Source organism: Corvus kubaryi, unplaced genomic scaffold (assembly GCF_017639235.1).
Source record: "Corvus kubaryi isolate FWS band 111438036 unplaced genomic scaffold, C.kubaryi_AGA036_p1.0 37266, whole genome shotgun sequence".
NCBI classification, from domain to species: Eukaryota; Metazoa; Chordata; class Aves; order Passeriformes; family Corvidae; genus Corvus; species Corvus kubaryi.
The window spans coordinates 1,257,599-1,276,363 of record NW_024581081.1 but is presented as its reverse complement, the minus strand read 5'-3'; the positions used below and the strand labels follow the sequence as shown (position 1 = coordinate 1,276,363).

Here is an 18,765-nt window from a genome sequence, read left to right as displayed (position 1 = left end):
GATTATCAGTTTGTACGAATGCTTTAGAAAAGGATTCCATGTTTTCTGGAAAACTTGAACCCACTAAATGTTTGATTGGAAACATTGAATTATTCTAATTACAAATATATATATATATATATATATATGAATTAAATTGTAGGTTACGAAATTTGTGTCTATACAGGGCTGTGGTTTGATCCAGTAGAGTAACTATGGCACTTCAAATGCCAATCAGAATTATAAACAGAAGTGTGTCTTGAGAAATATTAAGGTGCATGAAAAAAAGAAAAAATCTTTCCAAACTATCTCTTCCATTATTTCATTCTTGTTTTAATGAAGGACCTTTGGGGAAATTGCTATGCTTGAATAGCATGAAGAATGTACATGACATTTTATTTCATTCACCTGTGTCCCTGTCTATTGTTCTCCTCAGCAGTCCAGAAATGAAACATTTCATGAGTTTTTTGCTCTTTACTGGCCATTTAATTATTACGCACCTCACTTCTTTTGTTTAGTTGTTAAATTAAAAACCTAATAATAATTTTCTGTGAGTTTGGGGCTATTTTATAATTTCATAGGATATTCCAAGGTGTGTATGTTGCTGCAAGATAACACTGGCAGGTCACTAAAAGCGTTCACTTCTGCCTCAACGCCCACAAGGCATGTGTTATCTCAGAGTACCATGCGTCCCGTTAAGCCTTACAGTTTCTGTGGTTGATGGACAAGGATACTGTCAGGGTCTTAACAGAAGTGCTACTTCTGTATGTTTATAGCTCTCCCATTGTCTACAGTTCAGTGCTGAGATGCGCATCCATTGTATATCGCACGTGTATAATGGGGAGGCGCTCAAACCAGTCAAGAAAGAGATAGGCATAACACTAGTTTCCTTTGAAAACCTGTACAAGTGTGGACACATCTTGAGTGCAGAGCTGCCGAGATGACCCAGCAGGGGCACCAAGATCTCTGCCAATAAGCCGAACTATTTTTCTGTTTAAGAAAGAAATTCAGTATATAAGGCATTAACAAAACAAGATTTACAAGGACTTGCTGTAGGTTGACTCATCAATTGTCAGGTGTAAAAAAATGACATATTGGGAAGGCTTCCTATAGGTAATCATGTATTTTACTTGCTTGGCATTATATATTTCTAATAAAAGCTCTTAGAAAATCTGAATTAAATAAATTTGCTGTGCATTAGGAGTAAAGTCCTAATGAAAAAATTTGCTTAAACATCCACTTATACTTGAGATCGATTTGAGTGAGACTGTTCAAATGCTTTAAATTAAGCCTATTCTTAATGGGGACCTAATGTCTAGCCTGCTACTCTCAGGCATTAGACATCACTCTCATTAAGAATTATACATCCTAATTCCTTGTGTAATGGCATGTATATTCATCCCTAGAAGCCATTATGCAATTATACATCTTAATTCCTTGTGTAATGCTACGTGTATATATCTTTAGCAGTCATTATGCAAGACAAAACATCTAATTGGATCCCACAGCAGCAGTGGCATCTGTCAAAAATCAGAGAAATTCCTTTTTTTCAGAGGAAGGCTTTTCAAAAAATAGCAAATGTGTGCATTATTCCTTGACTGCAAGGGAAATTCCTTTTTTTTAATCTATTCTCATATTAATAGTTTTGGTGGTATATACATACTATGAGTACAGAAAACCATGGGTTTGCCTCCTGTAAAGTTGTTTCCCTTTGGAAGCTTGTATGTGTGTCATCAAGAACAGGCGCTGTCATGTAATTCTGCTGGGCTGCGTGTGTGTGTACTGAGCAGACAGGTAGATAGTTCAAGCATCCAGGATGGGGGACAAGCTAGAGCAAATAGTTGTTAATTCTGACTTTTGAATGTTATCTTAACAAGGGATGAGCATTTAAGAAACTCCTGAAAGTGGACACTGACTAGAGCTAGAGTCCACAAGCAGAGGCTGTATAAAATGACCGGAACGTAAATGTGGGATTAATTTCCAGCTTGTTCCTTGAACATGAGACTGAACAAAATGTTGATACAAACCTTGAATTTTGTAGCTTTGGATGGTTTTTAATTTAAAAACATAGCACTCTCTGTTAATGGAAAATAGAGATAACTCGAACTGTGAGTCAAATTGCATCCTTTTCCCATTAATACCTTCCAGGTTTTCATGAACTACAGTTTTCTCATAAAGCAGCTGAGAAAAATGATGCACACTTGATTCTCCAGTGGGAAAATAACAGATATCACAACTTACAGGAGCAAATTAAAGTCCATCTCTGTTTGACAAATGTGATTTTGCCACTTCAGTACAAGCAGGCATGCTTTGCCTCTTTTTGTTTTGCTGCTTATAGGAAAATTCCACCTCCTATGTATCCAAAAATGAGATTGAAATCCAAAGAGTTTGTGGCACACAGTTGTGGCACACAGTCGAAGTAAACATACTACATAAAGGTAAGACATCAGAAGACTCCAAACAAGGTTTTCTTATTGATCCTTATTTATCAACAAGCTACAGTAACAGCTCCCAAATACTGCAGTGAGACAACTGAGAGCTGTAGTGATTTGGGGTCATTATTGTTGAGTGCTTTTAAGACAGTTTACGAAAGCAACCTTTCTTTGTTTTCTGTGTGAGCTGGTAGGTTACCTTTGAAGCCAAAGAATAAAAATACAGCAGGATCATACACTAACTGTGGCTATTTTCTCTTTTCTTTGCATTACATTCCTAATAGCAAAGGAATTTGAATTTTGAGGGGAAAAGATAAAAAATTACAACATTTTCCCACCAGATTGTAATTATTTCAAGGATAATGATACATTTCTATTTATGAGTGACCCATGGGTGTGTTTCTTTCTTCTTTGATTTGTGCAAAAAGAAACCCCCCAAAAAAACAAAAATACCATGATTAGCACAGAATACAATCATATATAAGCTTAAGTAGTGGGGATTAGACACACATTAATAATTTCCTCAGGATCAGTTATATCTGAATAATATATTAAAAAAAAAAAAGCAAAGTTTCTTATTTTCTTTTCCCCCTTGATTAATTATCTACTTTCTATGTGGGTCCTGAATACAGAATTTGGCTCATGCTACCCTAATTACCATTGGCTCATTTGCATAGAATGCCTGAAGCATATACCTCAGGAGGCAGAAAGGGTGAGTGTCTCCAAACACATACCTTTTTGTTCCTATCTCAAGAATACACCAAAGTCATGTGCCTTCATGGCTGGAAGGCTTCCAGGTGTGGCCACTTCCGAATCTTTTGAGAGTAGGGAAGGAGATGAGAGGAAGGGATGATGCACCTTGTGTTTGACAGTAGGATTGTTCTTTGTTGTTGGGATAGTGGTATTGTTAGCATTGTTATAGTTGTATTATTGCTTTTATAAAGTTCTAACAGCAATTAAAAGGTTCTTGCTATCTTGAGGAACAGTGTGAGAAGAGTAATGCTTCCAGCTATTAACAAAAGGAAAATGAATGTACTGGGAGAGAGGGAGAAAAAAAAAAAAAAAAAAGAGGAATTTCAATAGCTTTAAGACAAAAGGTTTTTAAAGACATGGGAAAAAATAAAAAAGAAAGATAGTGAATAGCTTGAATTTTGTTTTAGGAATGCAATCAAGAGAGTCAAGATGTAAATGTAGCTAGATATATGGAAGGAAGAAGTGAATTTAGATGGAATGAATAAGAAGAGTGGGGGGGGGGGCAGACCCCAGGAGGAGGTGCATTACTGCAGCAGAATATCTCAAATGAGAAATATTTAGGTATGTGCTGTACTTTGATGCCTTGAGAGGCCTCCTAGAAACAGAGACTAGACAAGAATAAGGGAATAAAGGTAGGTGTTTATTTGAAAGGCCTTCAAAGGTACCCCCTGGAAAGCCAGAGGCTATTCTCAAAATGGACCCCAAGATGGACGACAGGTCACAAGTTCTTCACACCTTTATAGGTTTGGTTCATTTGCATATCAGGGTTACTTCTCCAATTAAAGCTTCAGTTATTGATGTAGTTTCCCTGAGCTTGCCCCCTGCTTTAGAGGCTTTGGTTTACAGATTTTGGGCCTAGGATGGTCTGAGTGTCCTTGGAGAGCAGGCCTGGAGAGGCTTTGTATGTCTACCTAGCATGAGAGCAGAAGTTAACAGGCTACAAGAAACTTCAGAGTTACACACTAGGCAGTACAGGATTTGAAAATTATGGAAGTTAAAACCTAAGGCATCACTTGACTAGTGAATCTTGATGCCATACAGCCATATGAATTCATATCCTAGATGTCAGAAACAGGCAGGTAGGCTCTGATCCTGAGCAGCTGTGAATTAATGTAGCTCCACTGGAGAAAATGGAGTCATGTCCATTTGCATAAGCCCAGGAACTGGTCATGATAGCAAGAAATTTCACATATAATCAGATCATCAGGCCACAATCTAATTATCACATGAGATGAATTTGTGAACTCCCTTTCTTATTAAAAACGAACAATAAGCCCTATCACGTTGGTTTCTTAGAAACCATACATGAATGAGGAATTCTTCAGCCATGCATGCTTATTCTAAAGATCTAGATAATTTGCATTGCAGTCATTAATTCCAGAAACTAAAAAAAGTGTACTAGTTCAGAGTTCTGAGAATGAGACCCGTTGGTAGGCACAGGGATGTCCTAGAGGTACTTGGAGGGACTGCATCATGCTTTCCCAGATTTCAGGCAAACTGTTTCAGCCAGCACTGGTATTTGGATGCATTATGTGAGATTTGCCTTCTTGCAGTGGATCTTTTGAACAAAGACTGTTTCATTAATATTTTTTTGGTCAAGCATAAACTGTTTTTATACAGAGGTCTGGTATACTCCCATGTTATTCAGAAGTTCCAGCTTGGAGTCATCCTTCTGTACTCATGCACATGCAGATACACATTTCCTTGGGATTTAAGGATTGCATCTGCTTTTCTGGCTATGCTGAGGAAAGGGTGAACATCTGCACTTTGGTTTAATGTTATTTGTTGTGCCATCCAGAGTGTAATTGCATATCATACGTTTGTAGCAGTGAAATTTATGCTAATTGTGGGTCCTAGGACTGCTCTGGCTTTTTCCATGTACTTTGTCACCAAATTCCCTGCCCAGTTCATCAGCAGACTTTCCTTGGTCTTCTTTGCAAGTCTCCTACTATTTTTAATTGACTTCCTGATGGTCAGGATGGACCATTGCTGAGCTGGAGGAGGTGATCCTTGAACATCAGCCACTGCCCATGACCCTTGTTTTCTTGGGGGCCGGCTACCATGGCACTCTTTGGCCCTGAATAGGCCAAAGTAGGTTCTCCTGAAATCCAGATTTATGGTCCTGCTTTTTGCCTTGTTCCCTTCTGTCATGATCCTGAACTCCATCAGTTCAGGGTTGCTGGAGCCTAGGCTGCCTGCAGTCTTCACAGATCAACTAGTTCTTCCTTGATGGAAGTGCAGCAGACCATGTCCCCTTGTTGGCTCCTCCATCCTTTGTGTCAAGGAATTGTCATCAATGCACTCCAGAAATCTTCTAGATTGCTTGTGCCTTGCTGTGTTGCCTCCAAGGCAACTAGAGAAATGTAGTGCTTCTTGGGCGATTTGTAGATGTCAGAAATCCAAAGAAAGGTAAGAAAATTGCTGAGTGGAAAAATTATCTTGATAAACATGAATTATTTATGCAGTGTATTTTTTGTAGACAGAGATCTTGCTGCCTGTCAGTATATGCTGATACAGGACAGTATTTGCTGGTTTCATACACGTGTATGTAGTCAGAGTCTGAATGGAGTTTCTTTTGCAATAAAATGTTTATTATGTGGTTCTTCAAAATGGTGCTGAGACAAGTGCCAAATTGTATTTCCTATAAACCAGGTAATGTTGTAAGCTCACATTTCAGGGATCATTTTTTGTAGTTTGTATAATTTCTTTATAGAAATGTCTAGGATCAACAAACCAGAAAAGGATTAGTCTGGAAGGTCAGACAAGAGGTCACATTATTGACTTGGTACATACACTGTGAATACAATTAGCACAAATTCTGTAAGTTAAAAAAACATTCCTGTTTCAAAAGAAAAGTTCTTGAAATCACACAGCTAGGCTTTGCACCAAAAAGAAGGTACAGAAATTGAGGTATCCTTAATGGGAGCTCTGCATTGTGACAGGGTATTCCTGGCATAAACCAGTCCAGCTATCATTGTTTTTTGATTTGGCCTGTGTTTTTCAGGAAGCATCTGCTTTTGTTCCTTGAAAGATGAAGGGTGGTATTTTCATCATTATTCCAGTGCTTTCTCTAGCAGTGTTTATAGAACATTTTGCAAAGATGATGCTCCATTCAGAAGAACCAAATATGGCAGTTTTTTAAAAGTCTTGCCATTTCTTTCTCACTTCTAAACTATTTTTATTTTAGTTTATTCCCCTTTCAGATTACTTGGAATTGTAGATCTTTAGTTTAAATCCATCCTTCAGAGCTTGGACCTGGTGGAGTTCCAAGGTCTGGCTACATCCAATTTTAGACTGAGGCTTAAAACGAAGTCTTCATCTGTCTTTGAAATTTGTCCAGAGTTTCTCAGTGTTGTGCAGTGTCAATATTCAGACTTAGAGACACCTCTAATTAGAATCCTCTAATGCGGGGATTTTTTTTTTTTCTGGTTGGTTTGGTTTTGTGGGGTTTTTGTTATTTCCAGTGAAGTACTATTAAAATTCACTCAGAATTTGAAACAAACAGCTGTTGAACTGAGTGGTGCTGGTCTTTGGAGAGAACATGGATTGGATTTGATTTGGTCATAGATTAGTTATGCCCTAATTTTAAAAGATTCACTTTTTCATATGACAAACATAAATTAGAAGCAGAATAAAGACCTGAGGTCGTTCTTTCCCCTCCCCCCCTCAAAAAAAAAAAAAAAAAAAACCAACCCTAAAACAAACAAACAAAATTTCTGTCAGAGAAATATCCTCATGCCCTTAATCTGGTCACTAAGAGGGAAGGCACGCTCACTGGATCCATGTGCAGAAGCCAGGCATTTCCTGAGAACAGAGAGACACACAAATCTGTTCATTATTTTATGCTCTCCCTAGTACATAAACTAGATATGTGTTGACAGTTCTAAAAAGCAAGTGCTACAAATAGGAGATAGCATGAACCCAATAAAACACTTAAAAGCACCACAGTTATCCCAGATACATTATTTATGCTATTTTATCTGGTCATATTCAGAAGGATGTTCTTTTTACAGGGCTTCAGCTGTTACCAAATCCAAGAGCAGTAAGATGCAATGCCCTTGAAACAGGGAGTACCCCTTACTCCTTTTTATGTGTTTCAGTGCATCTGAATACCATTTCTTTGTCTTGTCAAGACTGGTTTTGCATGTATCAGCTGTTAGTAACCCCGGACTGGATCATAGCTATTGACTATGATTTTTTAAGAATCTTTTTCAACTGCAAAATCTTAGCCAAGACAGCTTGTGTCGATTCCTGTGTCACTGCTGCCATCTTCGGGAAGTTTTTAATATTGCTGGGTGGGCTTTTTTGAATGTAGATGAATTCCAGCAACCAGATGAACAAAATATGTGCATCTTGCACATTGTTACAAGAACACAGTCCAAATGGCACAGAATAAAAGTTTTTATGTGGGGTGCCTTCATTCTGTTAGGGATATTTAAAAAGACATTCAAGGAAAGGAGTGTCCTGATTTCTATTGCAATTCAGTGTGAATTAAGCACTGGGTAATTGCTTAGCTCTCATCATCTTCCCAGCCTGCATGTTCAGTAGTTCATTTCAAGAACCACATTAATGAACCCGTCAGATTTCCAGGTCTGTTTGCACATATAAATGTACAGCTAGGTGCTCAAATGCCCAGGGCATGCATGCAGAGCAGCAGTATTATCATATGGAAATAGATTTGTTGTACTTTTTAAGGGCATATTAATAGAACTCCAAGGCTGCTAAAGCAGGAGCTAAAGCCAAAGGCAGTAAAATTCATTCCTCATGACATTCCTTATGGACTGATATATGCATTCAGCAACAAAGCATCTTTTTCAAACCTGGAAGAAATGATATTTTAATGTAGCTTTCAACCACTTTGTTGAAAAAAAAAAATAAGCTTTTACATCTCAGTTGTAGTGTTGCATGTTCTGCAGGAAAAAATAGCCACTGTGTTATACTTGTTATAAAGTGCATTGTCTCATACTTTCTAAAGGCATCTCAAGGAAACTATCATTTTCTCTCTTTGCATCCTAGTTCCTAAAAATAATGCTTTCTTCCATGTAAAATTCCACTACCTCTTTGTATCCATTTCAGTGATAACAACATACACTCTAGCTTTATTTTCTTTGCAGTGTAACTCATGCTCTGACTTTTATCTGCTCTGGGGTAAATACTGTATTGTTCCACTGGAGTGACAGAGGATTTCTACCACCTTAAGTGGGAGAGACACATCGTTTCTGTTTTAATACATGCCTATATATAATATATATTTAGAGGTTTGTTCCTATTTTTCTTTTATTTTTCCTTTTCATCAGTTGTAAGTGGGATGCTACAGTCTTTTATTACATGCTCAAAACAGAGAATTATGGGCACTAGATTACAAAAAGTCTTTTTAAAATCCCATTTAATACATTTTACATCTTCAACTGCTTTAAAATTGTTCCTCTTATTCATAAATTAATAGCCTTATCCCTTGCATCTAGTTTCTAAGACATTCCATTAAATTATAAGGTGGCAATGATATTGGGGTTTTTCAATGTTTCCTCATATAAATACTTTTTAATTTATTATGGAAATCATTTGTAGAAATCTTACATTAACCTGCATACACTTTTCATTTTATTAGTCATCCAGGCATGAAATTGGTAAACATTATACACTAGATAGATGTGATTAGGTGTCTGTACTACTTACTAAATTAACTTAAATGGAAACAGATTTAAGTCAATACACAATTGTTTTTTCTCTCCAGTGGGGCCACCAAGAACCTAATACTTAATTAAATTTCTTTTTCATGTCTGTACTGCAGAGGGAAGTAAGGGATCTCTGCAGCTCTGCATCCCCAAGCTGTGCTGAAACCTCTACCCAGCATAACACAGCACTGTGCAGAGAGAGTAGTGCAGGTCCCAAATACGCTACAGCTGCATTAGCTACAGATTATCGGTAAGGCCGTAAGACTTCCAGCAGGGCTACCCCAAAGCTTCTCAGCAGTGCAACCTGCAGGTAAAGCTCAGTTTTTCCACCTGAAGAAGGAAAGGATCTAGGCTACTGCTGCACAGAAATGAGAAGGCAGAGAGGAGAAGCGGGTACAAAAGAATTAAGAGCAGAGGAGGATGAGTAGCTGTGACAGCTGGTCCTGAAGGAGGGGTCAGAGTCCATGGCAGCAGCTGTTTCTGGGGCTAGGAAGAGCTCCTCAAAGTAGTCATGTTTAACATCTAAGGTCTTGTCAGAGTCCCTGTAGCATGACAAGCTAGAAGCCTTGCTCTCTCTGCTTGCTGTCCACAGCTCTGGCACAGGTAAGTAACAGGGACACAAATGTCTTGCAGGGTTTAACAGCCTGCTGCTATAGGCAGCTGCTTACTTTGCTTAAGCTTGTTTGGCTTCCTTTTCCAGAGGGAGTTTGGTTGGCATCTAACTGGGCATCCCTTCCTAGTGCTTCAGGGCACAATATTGTTCTGCTTCTTCCAGTTAGAGGTGTGCAACTCTGCCAGGGCCATCTATGCCTGTTTAGACAACCAAAGCTATGGTCTGCTTTGAAAATTTTGCAATGTTTGAACTCATGCTTGCTTAGGTAGTCAGCTATCAGATAGGATCCTTCAGTGATAAAAAGACATGACTCTCATATGTGCACATAATAGCACAACCAACAACAGGTTTTCATACTTTCGGTATACCACATAATCTTGTTACTAACTCTGCTTTATAGGCTTTTCCTTCTAATTTTCTGGGATGGGCTAGTAAATCTCACATCCCAGCCAACACACTAAGAACAAGACTGTGTAATACCCTTGTGTGTACGTATGGGTAGAGGAATCCGGAAAGAGCATTCTCTCTTCTCCCACAGGGGCTGAAGTCACTCCTTCTGAGAGAAGTACATGCATTCTGCCCTGCTTCTTTCTTCTCTTCTATCCCTTGCAGCATTTGGACGACAAGGCAACAAAGAAGGGGGCTGGGAAGCAGAAATAAGATTGCCAATCCACATAAATCAGCAAATTAGTTTGGGGGAGGTCTGGGACAGGTTTTCTGGGCTTATGCTGCCAGTTTAACCAGCCCATCTTTCAGGTTAATGCTGTGTGATGTAAGGCAAGCTCCAGGACAGTATGTTTGGCTGGAGGCGCAAACTCGCCAGCACTCACTGAAGAGGCTTCAGACATAAATGCCATCATCTAGATCTTAGGGAATGAGCCCATGGTTGTTTTGCAGAAGTCAGGAAGGAGACTTTCAGATTCAAAAGGAAAACACTGAAATCTTGATGCTATGCTTAAGTCCTATGCTTAAAGCTTCTTATGTTTATAGAAAATTGCCTCTTCTAGTATTGATGGCAAATTGCCCTTAGATTGCAAAAGCTGCACAGAGAATGCAGCTGTATTTTTGAAACCATGTTTTGACAGATTGTCATGCTTCTTACAAAAGTTTGCTTTTAGCTGAAATATGCATAGTGAATGTGTGTACTTTATTATACGGAAAAAGACCAAAATTTCTCTGCAAGTACTACTATGCTTTGCAATTGCCTTATATCTGATAAAACTGGTGTCATTAGAAATGACTTTTCTAATGTCTAAATGGCTTTTTCTACTGTGGCATTTATCTTCATTGTAGTATTTGCAGGTTTTTCTGTAACTGACAGTTGGCAAAGCCACAAATTCCAAGTAAACATAGCTACTCCAGATGGTAAATATTCTGCTTTTAAAGTTTCCTGCTGTAAGGACAAGAAATACCAAAAGACAGGGTGTGTGGATGATGGTCTCACACTTGGTTCTGGATATAACAAAGTGCCAGCAGCAAAGCCAATCCAATAGCTGAGATGTCTGGTTCCCAGCAGCAGCATGACAAGGATTGTGACTTTCATGGAGGGTAAGGGATGGTTTTAATTGACTTTGGGTGGAAATACATAACAAAGTTTGTAGTTTCAAAGTAAAAAATACTTAGTCTGTGTTTATGGAGGTCTGAATTCTTGCCAAGATCTAAGTCCTCTCTTACTCAAAAGAAATATAATATGGTAAAATCTTTTTCTGTGAAATCTGGGATTTGGGGGCTTTTCTAGAAGAAAAATAAAAAAATTTGTATGTATTTCTCAGTCACTATAACATAATTTGTACTTTGGTAAGTGCATTTGGAAGCTATATTTTTCTAAATGGAAACACTGTAGAGAGATGACTTGGGTCATTCTATTTGTCACTTCCGGATTGCTTTGATTTCCCATAAGGCATGTTCATATTTTCAATATAAATGTTTGCTCCAGTAAGCAAGCCTATAGTAAGACTAGAAAAGCTTATTTAGGATTGAAACTTGGTGCCTTAAAATATTTTACATTTTCAAGGAATTTTTTGACCAGATGTTGATGTTGTCCAGTGAAGATAATTAATTTTTTACCTATCCAGTGTTTTGTTTGTACTACGATTTAATAAAACACTCTTCAGATTAAAAAGTCTAGTAAAAAAATCCCATTAGTCTGATGAAGAACAAACAACTATACATTTTCTCTATACCATATAAATATTTGATGGTTGGAACTCATAGGATATTCTGTGTGATTGGTGACTACTTAGTTTCACTCCTCCATTGTATTTTCATTTAAAGGAGGTGGGGGGAAAGCATGGAAATACTTCACTGATTACCTCTATTAGGTGAAATTTTTACCTTATTAAACCAGAGGCGTGGTTCTTTAGAGGAATGATCTGACTAGTGGGGGAGTCCAATGTCTAAAAACTGGAAATCTCCTTTATGTTATGTGATTTTGGACAAGCACCTTTAGTGTGGATCCTCAGTGACATTTAGGTACGCATATCAACTGAATTAATATCCTCAAATTTTAAAGATCTGTGGCCCAGGTTTTCTACAAATTAGGCTTCAGTCACTAAAACAGTAACAGCAGTCCTCTGCTGCTTCACTGGCATACAATGAAAGAGATTTTCTTACAGTTCCAAGATGTTCTGATGCCGTGATGATCAAAGCTGTGCAAGTATCTTGGACTGTTACTTATTTTGCTTTGATGTGTAATATATAACCAAACTGGTTTTGAAGACATAAAAATGTCTATTTAGTTCCATACGTGTCTTAGATTATACATGGCTTCTCTGGGATTCTCTTTAGACTACACTATAGGCTTCCCACATTATAAGAGCACTTAAAGAGCATTTTCTGGCAGCTCAATAAATAATAGAATTAACACGTGTCAGCTGTGGTGGATGTCAGCCTCAGCATGAATTATAATGTAGCACTCTTTTGGTTTGGTTTTGAGCTTGATTTTAGAAGAAAGAGTGAGTAGATGCATTGCAGCTTGATTTCTTGAAGTATTTGTTTTCCTGAGAAGGAAAGTAAAACTTGTAAGCACTGCATTTTAAATGAAAGGTGAGGAGATCCGTGTTGGTTTTACTTGTTCATATAGGTATGGTTTTGAGGAAGCTTTGCATTTCTTGCATACTACTTTTGCTCCAATACTGATGAAGATGTTGATCCTGCCTACATTCAGTAGCTTTTAATTTTCACAATTCTCATCAGTAGTGGAGGGTCCAGACAGCCACCACCAAATGAGGAATGATCAAAATAGAAAAAGGCAGAAAAAAGAGTGATTTTTATAAGATTTTACAAGTCTATATATTCTCAGTGATAACAGGTCATAACAGAAGAAACTGATTTCATTCTATGATGAGATTGCAAGTTTGATAAGAAAAAATAATTGCACAAAATCAATTTCTTCAAGTCTTTTTGTAAGACTTCAAACTACAGAATATTGTGATAAGGTATTCATCACCATATTATATCAATAAAAGGCTTTAGTGGGCTAGGTTCCAACTGATGTGGTTGGGGTCTGAGCAGCAGCACTGTGTCATCACTGTCAGATGACAAGGTAGGGATGTCTCATCATGCTTTGGTCATGAGGGTTAGGAACTGGCAGATCACAGAAAGCAGTGTGAAGAGTCTATTCATAGCAGAGTATTGATAGCAGCATTTGACAGGGACTGTCAGCAAACCTGTCATGATTCAATACTCAACAGTGATTCAGAAGTATATAATAAAACTTTGCTGATGCAGCACAGCAATGATACAGATTAGTCAAATATAACTAGTAACAAAACCAAGACAATCCTCAGATAAGTGCAATGAATATGATTTGGGGCTGGAGGAGAGAAGGAGGATGAATGGTTTAACCAGCAAGAAGCTTAGCAGTTTCTCTGCTTAGGTTAAACAAGATTCAGAGGTATCTTGATTGCAGTACGTAAGTACCTTCACAGGAAGAAAGTATGGGATACTGAAAGGCTCTTCATTTTAGCAAAGAATTGCAAACCAGAAAGCAGTGGCTGGAAGCTGAAACTAGAAAGAGTCAAAGCAGACATTAGATACAAGTTTTAAAAGTGATTTTGAAGAGCCAATAAAACACTGCACTAGAGGTATGAGTGCATCTTTCCTCACCTGATATCTTTAATCTGGATGTGAATGTTAGTTTTGGATGACACACCTTGGCCAAAACATAGTCTGTCATCAGTATAAAGCCAATAGTGATAACGACAGGAGGGAAGAAATGACAGTTCAGATTTCAACGTGGATTGCAGAAGGCTGGTAAGAAATCTGGGTATGTGCTTGAGTTGTTACTTGCACAGAAGTCCCTAGCAGTGCACCTACAGAGCTCCAGATTAAACCCTGTCTGTGACTGCCTCACTGCAAACTTCCCTACATTCTGCTGTGTAGACACATGGAAGGAGGTAAGGGTGAAAAAGAAATGGAATATCTGAGTTGAGGAGTAACTTTAAAATAACAGAAGGGAGCTCAAACGTGAAGCCTTGTGCAGGGAATGGGAATATTTTATTGAAGTTGGAAGAAAGATAATTTTAACAGTAATATTTATAAGCACTATAGGGAGATATTACCAGAGACCAAAGAAAAGGCATTTGCAGTAGGCAAGGGAGAGTGAGAGCTGTGGTGCTTAATCCAAGGGAAAGCAAATCTTTGAAATGTTGTGAAAAAGGAAATGATAAAATCTTATTTCTAAAAAACCAACCAGCATAGCATGCAAGTGACAAACTCATTCTCCTTTCATCCAAAAAAAAAAGAGCCCCATTCTGCTCCCACTTCCAAACTCAAAACACTGTAAATGAGCCAGTCAGGAATAACTGAGACTGGAGCTTGGTTTTACCACCCTAGTTTTTATTCAGTGTCACTGCAGACATCATCTGCAGGGCTTGAATTCCAAAGAACTGACCAGAGTTTGGTCTGATTTTACCTTTTGTTTGAATAATCATAACGATAGGAGGATTTTAAAAACAGGATCTGAATCCCTGTTGAGGTTTTTAATACCCCCCATTCTGAGGTCACTGGATTTAGGATTTCTTCTTGGGCCTATCTCATACGTTTTTACAGATATTCAAAAGCCTGTAATAGCCAACACACAGGTTATATTAATTTCCAGTGCCTAAATCCCTTAAGTGCTTTGGGGATTTCCCTGCTAATCCTCTTTCTAATGCAGGAGTAGGTTTGAACCTTTGGGATTTATTCTTTTTGTTGATTGTTTTCCAACCAAAGAATCTTTCAAGGGTAACAACAGCAAGTGCTAAATACATAAAGACGTAGAAAGTTTACCTGCTGTTTATATTATCACAGCAATCTTCCAGTCTTTTTTTGGCACAAGAAGGAAAAGAAAGTGTGGCTATTATTAGTAATTACACTACTTATAGTAATTTTAAGCACTGACTAATACTAAATTTATGCAAAAGTATTAAATCCTGACTGAACATCAAATCCTTTCCTTTCCAAGGGCAAAGTAACTGTATGAATATTAATGAAGCCATAAAATACAAGTTAAGTGACAGCATTTTTGCAGTTGCTTACTGCAACTGTATTTTGTTACTGAAAATTTATCATATTTTTCATGTCTGAAAGTAAAAAATGAATAAAACTATCACAAACTGCTCTTTGTTGTAAGTGACATGCCTTTTCTTTATGATGCATGCTTTGCCATAAAAAGGGAGTGCTTAATGCATTTCTGTTGGGAGATGCCTATTTATTCTGACAAAGCGATCAGCCTCCGGGGTGTTTCTTTGCCACAGAACTGATTCTACATCTCATCCATTATCTAATAAGATGTGAAAAGAGTATCCTGTCTCACAAAAAAATCAGGCTTTGTTTCATTACAAGGATGTGGCAGGCTTACTCACAGACTTACTTGCAGGATATACAATTGTTAGTGAAAGGCCCAGTTATACACTCACGAATGTTTCCAATAGGCCTGTGGGGAAAACATTGGTAACACTGGTACTGAAGATAATTTATTTCAAAGGCAAGTATGAAATGTGGCCTCTATAATGAGAAAATTCATTTCACGTCTTAAATAGTACTGCATGAGCTTATGAATTTTATTATTATAATAAACACCAATGCCACATAAACTAGTCAGCCAGAATGTCTCAGCAAAATATATGCCCTGGTTGTTTTTTCTTCTCTTTCTTCATTATTTCTCCCTTTTCAATGTTTATGAAAGGTTTAAAATTGTGCTTGCATGGGAAAAGAGAGATTGGAGTAAGGAAAGGAAGCTGAAGCATTGTGTGATAAGGCAGTGATAAAGCAAGTGTATACAAAACCTTATCAGACAAATGTCAGTCAGATGTGCTCATAAGGAAATAAAGTCACAAAGGAAAAAGAGAGTAGGATACACAGCAGGAAATTCCATTAAACCCAGGCATAACCTTAAATGTTAAGGGATAACAAGTCTTTAAGACCATAGGTGTTCAGATGGAAAGTATCTCTCTGGATGTGTTTGAGCAGTGCTTAACATGCCCAAAGCTTTTGACCATTTAATACCCTGCAAATCGTTGTTGTATTTAAATGATGCTCTATTACAACAATGCAGCCTCCCATACAACAAACCCCGCAAAAAAGTGCCTCCGTTGTGAAGCTTTTTGCTAACAGCCACAAGTGAATTAACAAATCAGTGTTAGTTGAAGTAAAACAAAACACTTTAGATCATTGACAAAATAGTGGAGAGAAGTGACAAGAAAGCAAACAAGTGATTAGGTTTGATATCTCTGGAAGTTAGAACACTCACTCCACTCCACCACTCCCAATTTCCCCGACTTTCTGAATAACAGGATCAATTCTTTTGTACTTGCACAATGCTTCTTTTCATTAAGTTCAGTTTCTTTAGCATGACAATAAAATATGATTTTCAGTGCTTCTTAGAAAAGTGAAAATACAGCTTGAAAGAGTTCAAATGAAAATACAAAAGCTGGAATTACTGGCAGACAAATGTTCTAGTGTCATGTCCTCCTGATATCCTTTGTTCATTACATGAGAATGCAGCTCTGTATCTAAAAATCAGGGCTGTTTTATCAGTCTTGCTTATAATGCCAGTCAGAATGGCTTACTGCTGAGAGATCTTTCAGAGCATGGAGTTGCATCAAGACAGCATAGCTTTAAAACAGCATAATAGAGACCCATTCTACATTATTGACTTTTCCCCTTACCTGCAAGGACACAGAATTTAATGCAGCATTGATGGGTCAAAGATTTTGACACATGTCAAGACAGATATCTTCATTTTAGAGTTTAACAAAAGGCATCAAACCTGATACATATGAACCACTTTAGGTGGCAGAGGCAGTCAGGCTGCACTAGGGACAATTGTTTCACTTACCTGCAAAAGACATTACTTTTCAATGAAGCCTTATGTAAAGAGCAATGTTATTTAAGGAAGATGAAACCAGAACAGTTGCTAAAAGTGCAATAAAGGTCTAGAGGTAGATCCCTAAACCCTGTGTTAAGTATCCTATCATTGTGTTATTTCTGTGGATTTTTTTAAACCATCTTAAAGGTCTATGGCAAGGATATAATTTCCTAGAAAATGGTATTTCATACGGCCTTTTATAAAGTGGTCATCTCCTAGCAAAGTCAGCAATAGTTTTCCATAGAGAAGGCATTTGATTCAGAGCTACGAATAGACTATTTCCATTAGCAAACACTATACAGCAGAACTGCTTTTTTTCAGCCTTCACCCTTCTAGAAATAGATTTCACAGCAGGAAAAGCACACCCAGAAGTATCTAGTACGACTTTACGTCCCTAAATGAACCATGTAGCAAAATCTCATTTTTAATAATGGCATTTATGTTACTTCACTGATGAAATGTGTAATAATAACAGCAAAATTGTTGTGTTAATGATCAGAGTGTATAATAAGATGCACAATTAGGAGGATTATGGGAATTTAATGGAAAGTGAAGGGCAAGGGATCATCTGTTGTATGAGTGTTCATGATTGTAACCTGCTGTCTATGTCCCTAGTGTGTTTTTATGACTGGCATGCTTTGGTTTGTTTTCCAGTCTGTGTTCTGCCGTGAATGTAAAGAAGAATATCATGAAGGGGAATGCAACTCTCTCCTCAGCCCGCAGGGAGCCATGGCCCAGAAGGTATGGATCTCACAATTCCTGATCATTTTCCCTGGCTCAGCCAGAGTGACATTTGTCAAATGGGCCCTAATTATAATCCCGAGTAAAAGCAATTATGTTCATGCTGAATTACTCCAGCCGTCGGAGTTGCCGAATTGGCTTTGCTGTGCATTTCAGTCTCTTTGATTGATAGAGTAGCTGAGTTCTGTCAGGAACACACAGGGCTCTGCCATCAGTTGCTAAAGAAAAGGCCTTCCCAGTGGGCTTCTAGGGTTGTCTCTATTCAATGTGAACACTTTTGAAAGACTTTCTATAGTCTTGCTGCCTTTCAGCTTATTTTTACTGCACCAGTCAGGAACTCATGTGGGTTTATAATATAAATAACAGGGCTTTTATACAGCCTATGCAGAAAATACTATTGGTAATTTATGTTTTAGGTTACAGAAATAAAAAAATAGATTGTCTAGGCTGCAAGATGTTAGATGATAATTATTCTATGCTAATCTATAATTTTGTAGCTATTGTAGCTATAGACCTGGACAGGAAATAGTTTTTCTGTCTTGGCATTTCTCTTTGTTTGAGATTCAAGTTTTCCCTAAAATAAATAAATCATGTAAACCACAGTCTTGCCAACTAAAAATAAAAATTAAAAAAATAAACTTAAAAAATTAGAAAGTGGGAAGTGAAAAGAACAGGAAACATACCCGCTAAATATCTCACAGCTTGATGTCCAGGGTGCATTCCTAGGAAGCAGAAAACTGCTATTCAGATATCTGGCAGGTTTGATGCTAAGAGGAAACTCAAACCCTGAGCCCCCACACAGTCCAGTGTAGCAGATAAAGGTTTGTGGGCAGGTGCTGATGAGGAATTGCATCCAGCCAGCTCTCAGGGAAGTGTGCCAACCTCCTGTAACTGCCTGCAGGCAGGCTCTATCTGAGGCTGGCTTTTGGGGACTCACTGAACACAGAAACTGGCAGGGAGCTGAAGCTCTCCTGGGAATCTTTGCCATGTGCTACCTGGAGATGGTTCCTATGCCATACTTTGCAGGCATTGCACTAGGCCATGACCTGTGTAGAGATGCTTCTCTTTAACCTTTCCTAGTGAAGCTCTTCTAATTTATAGAAAGAATTAGCACTGGTTGAGACAGAATGAAACAGTCTGTATTCTAGTTGTCAGTCAGGTTATCTACCTCTGTTGTGCTGGAACATGTGTATTGTATCAGACCCAAAAGCCATCTACTTT

The 18,765-nt window shown here is 38.0% G+C and overlaps 1 protein-coding gene across 2 annotated transcripts in view; it reads left to right on the top strand.

The window, feature by feature from the left end:
* Positions 1-18,765, top strand: part of PRKN (parkin RBR E3 ubiquitin protein ligase) — a 693,755-nt gene that overhangs the window by 657,986 nt on the left and 17,004 nt on the right. For both annotated transcript variants that reach the window (XM_042025061.1, XM_042025060.1), the window contains one exon: positions 17,458-17,544. In XM_042025061.1, coding sequence (XP_041880995.1) covers positions 17,458-17,544 — 87 coding nt within the window. The remainder of the gene's footprint in view (positions 1-17,457; positions 17,545-18,765) is intronic.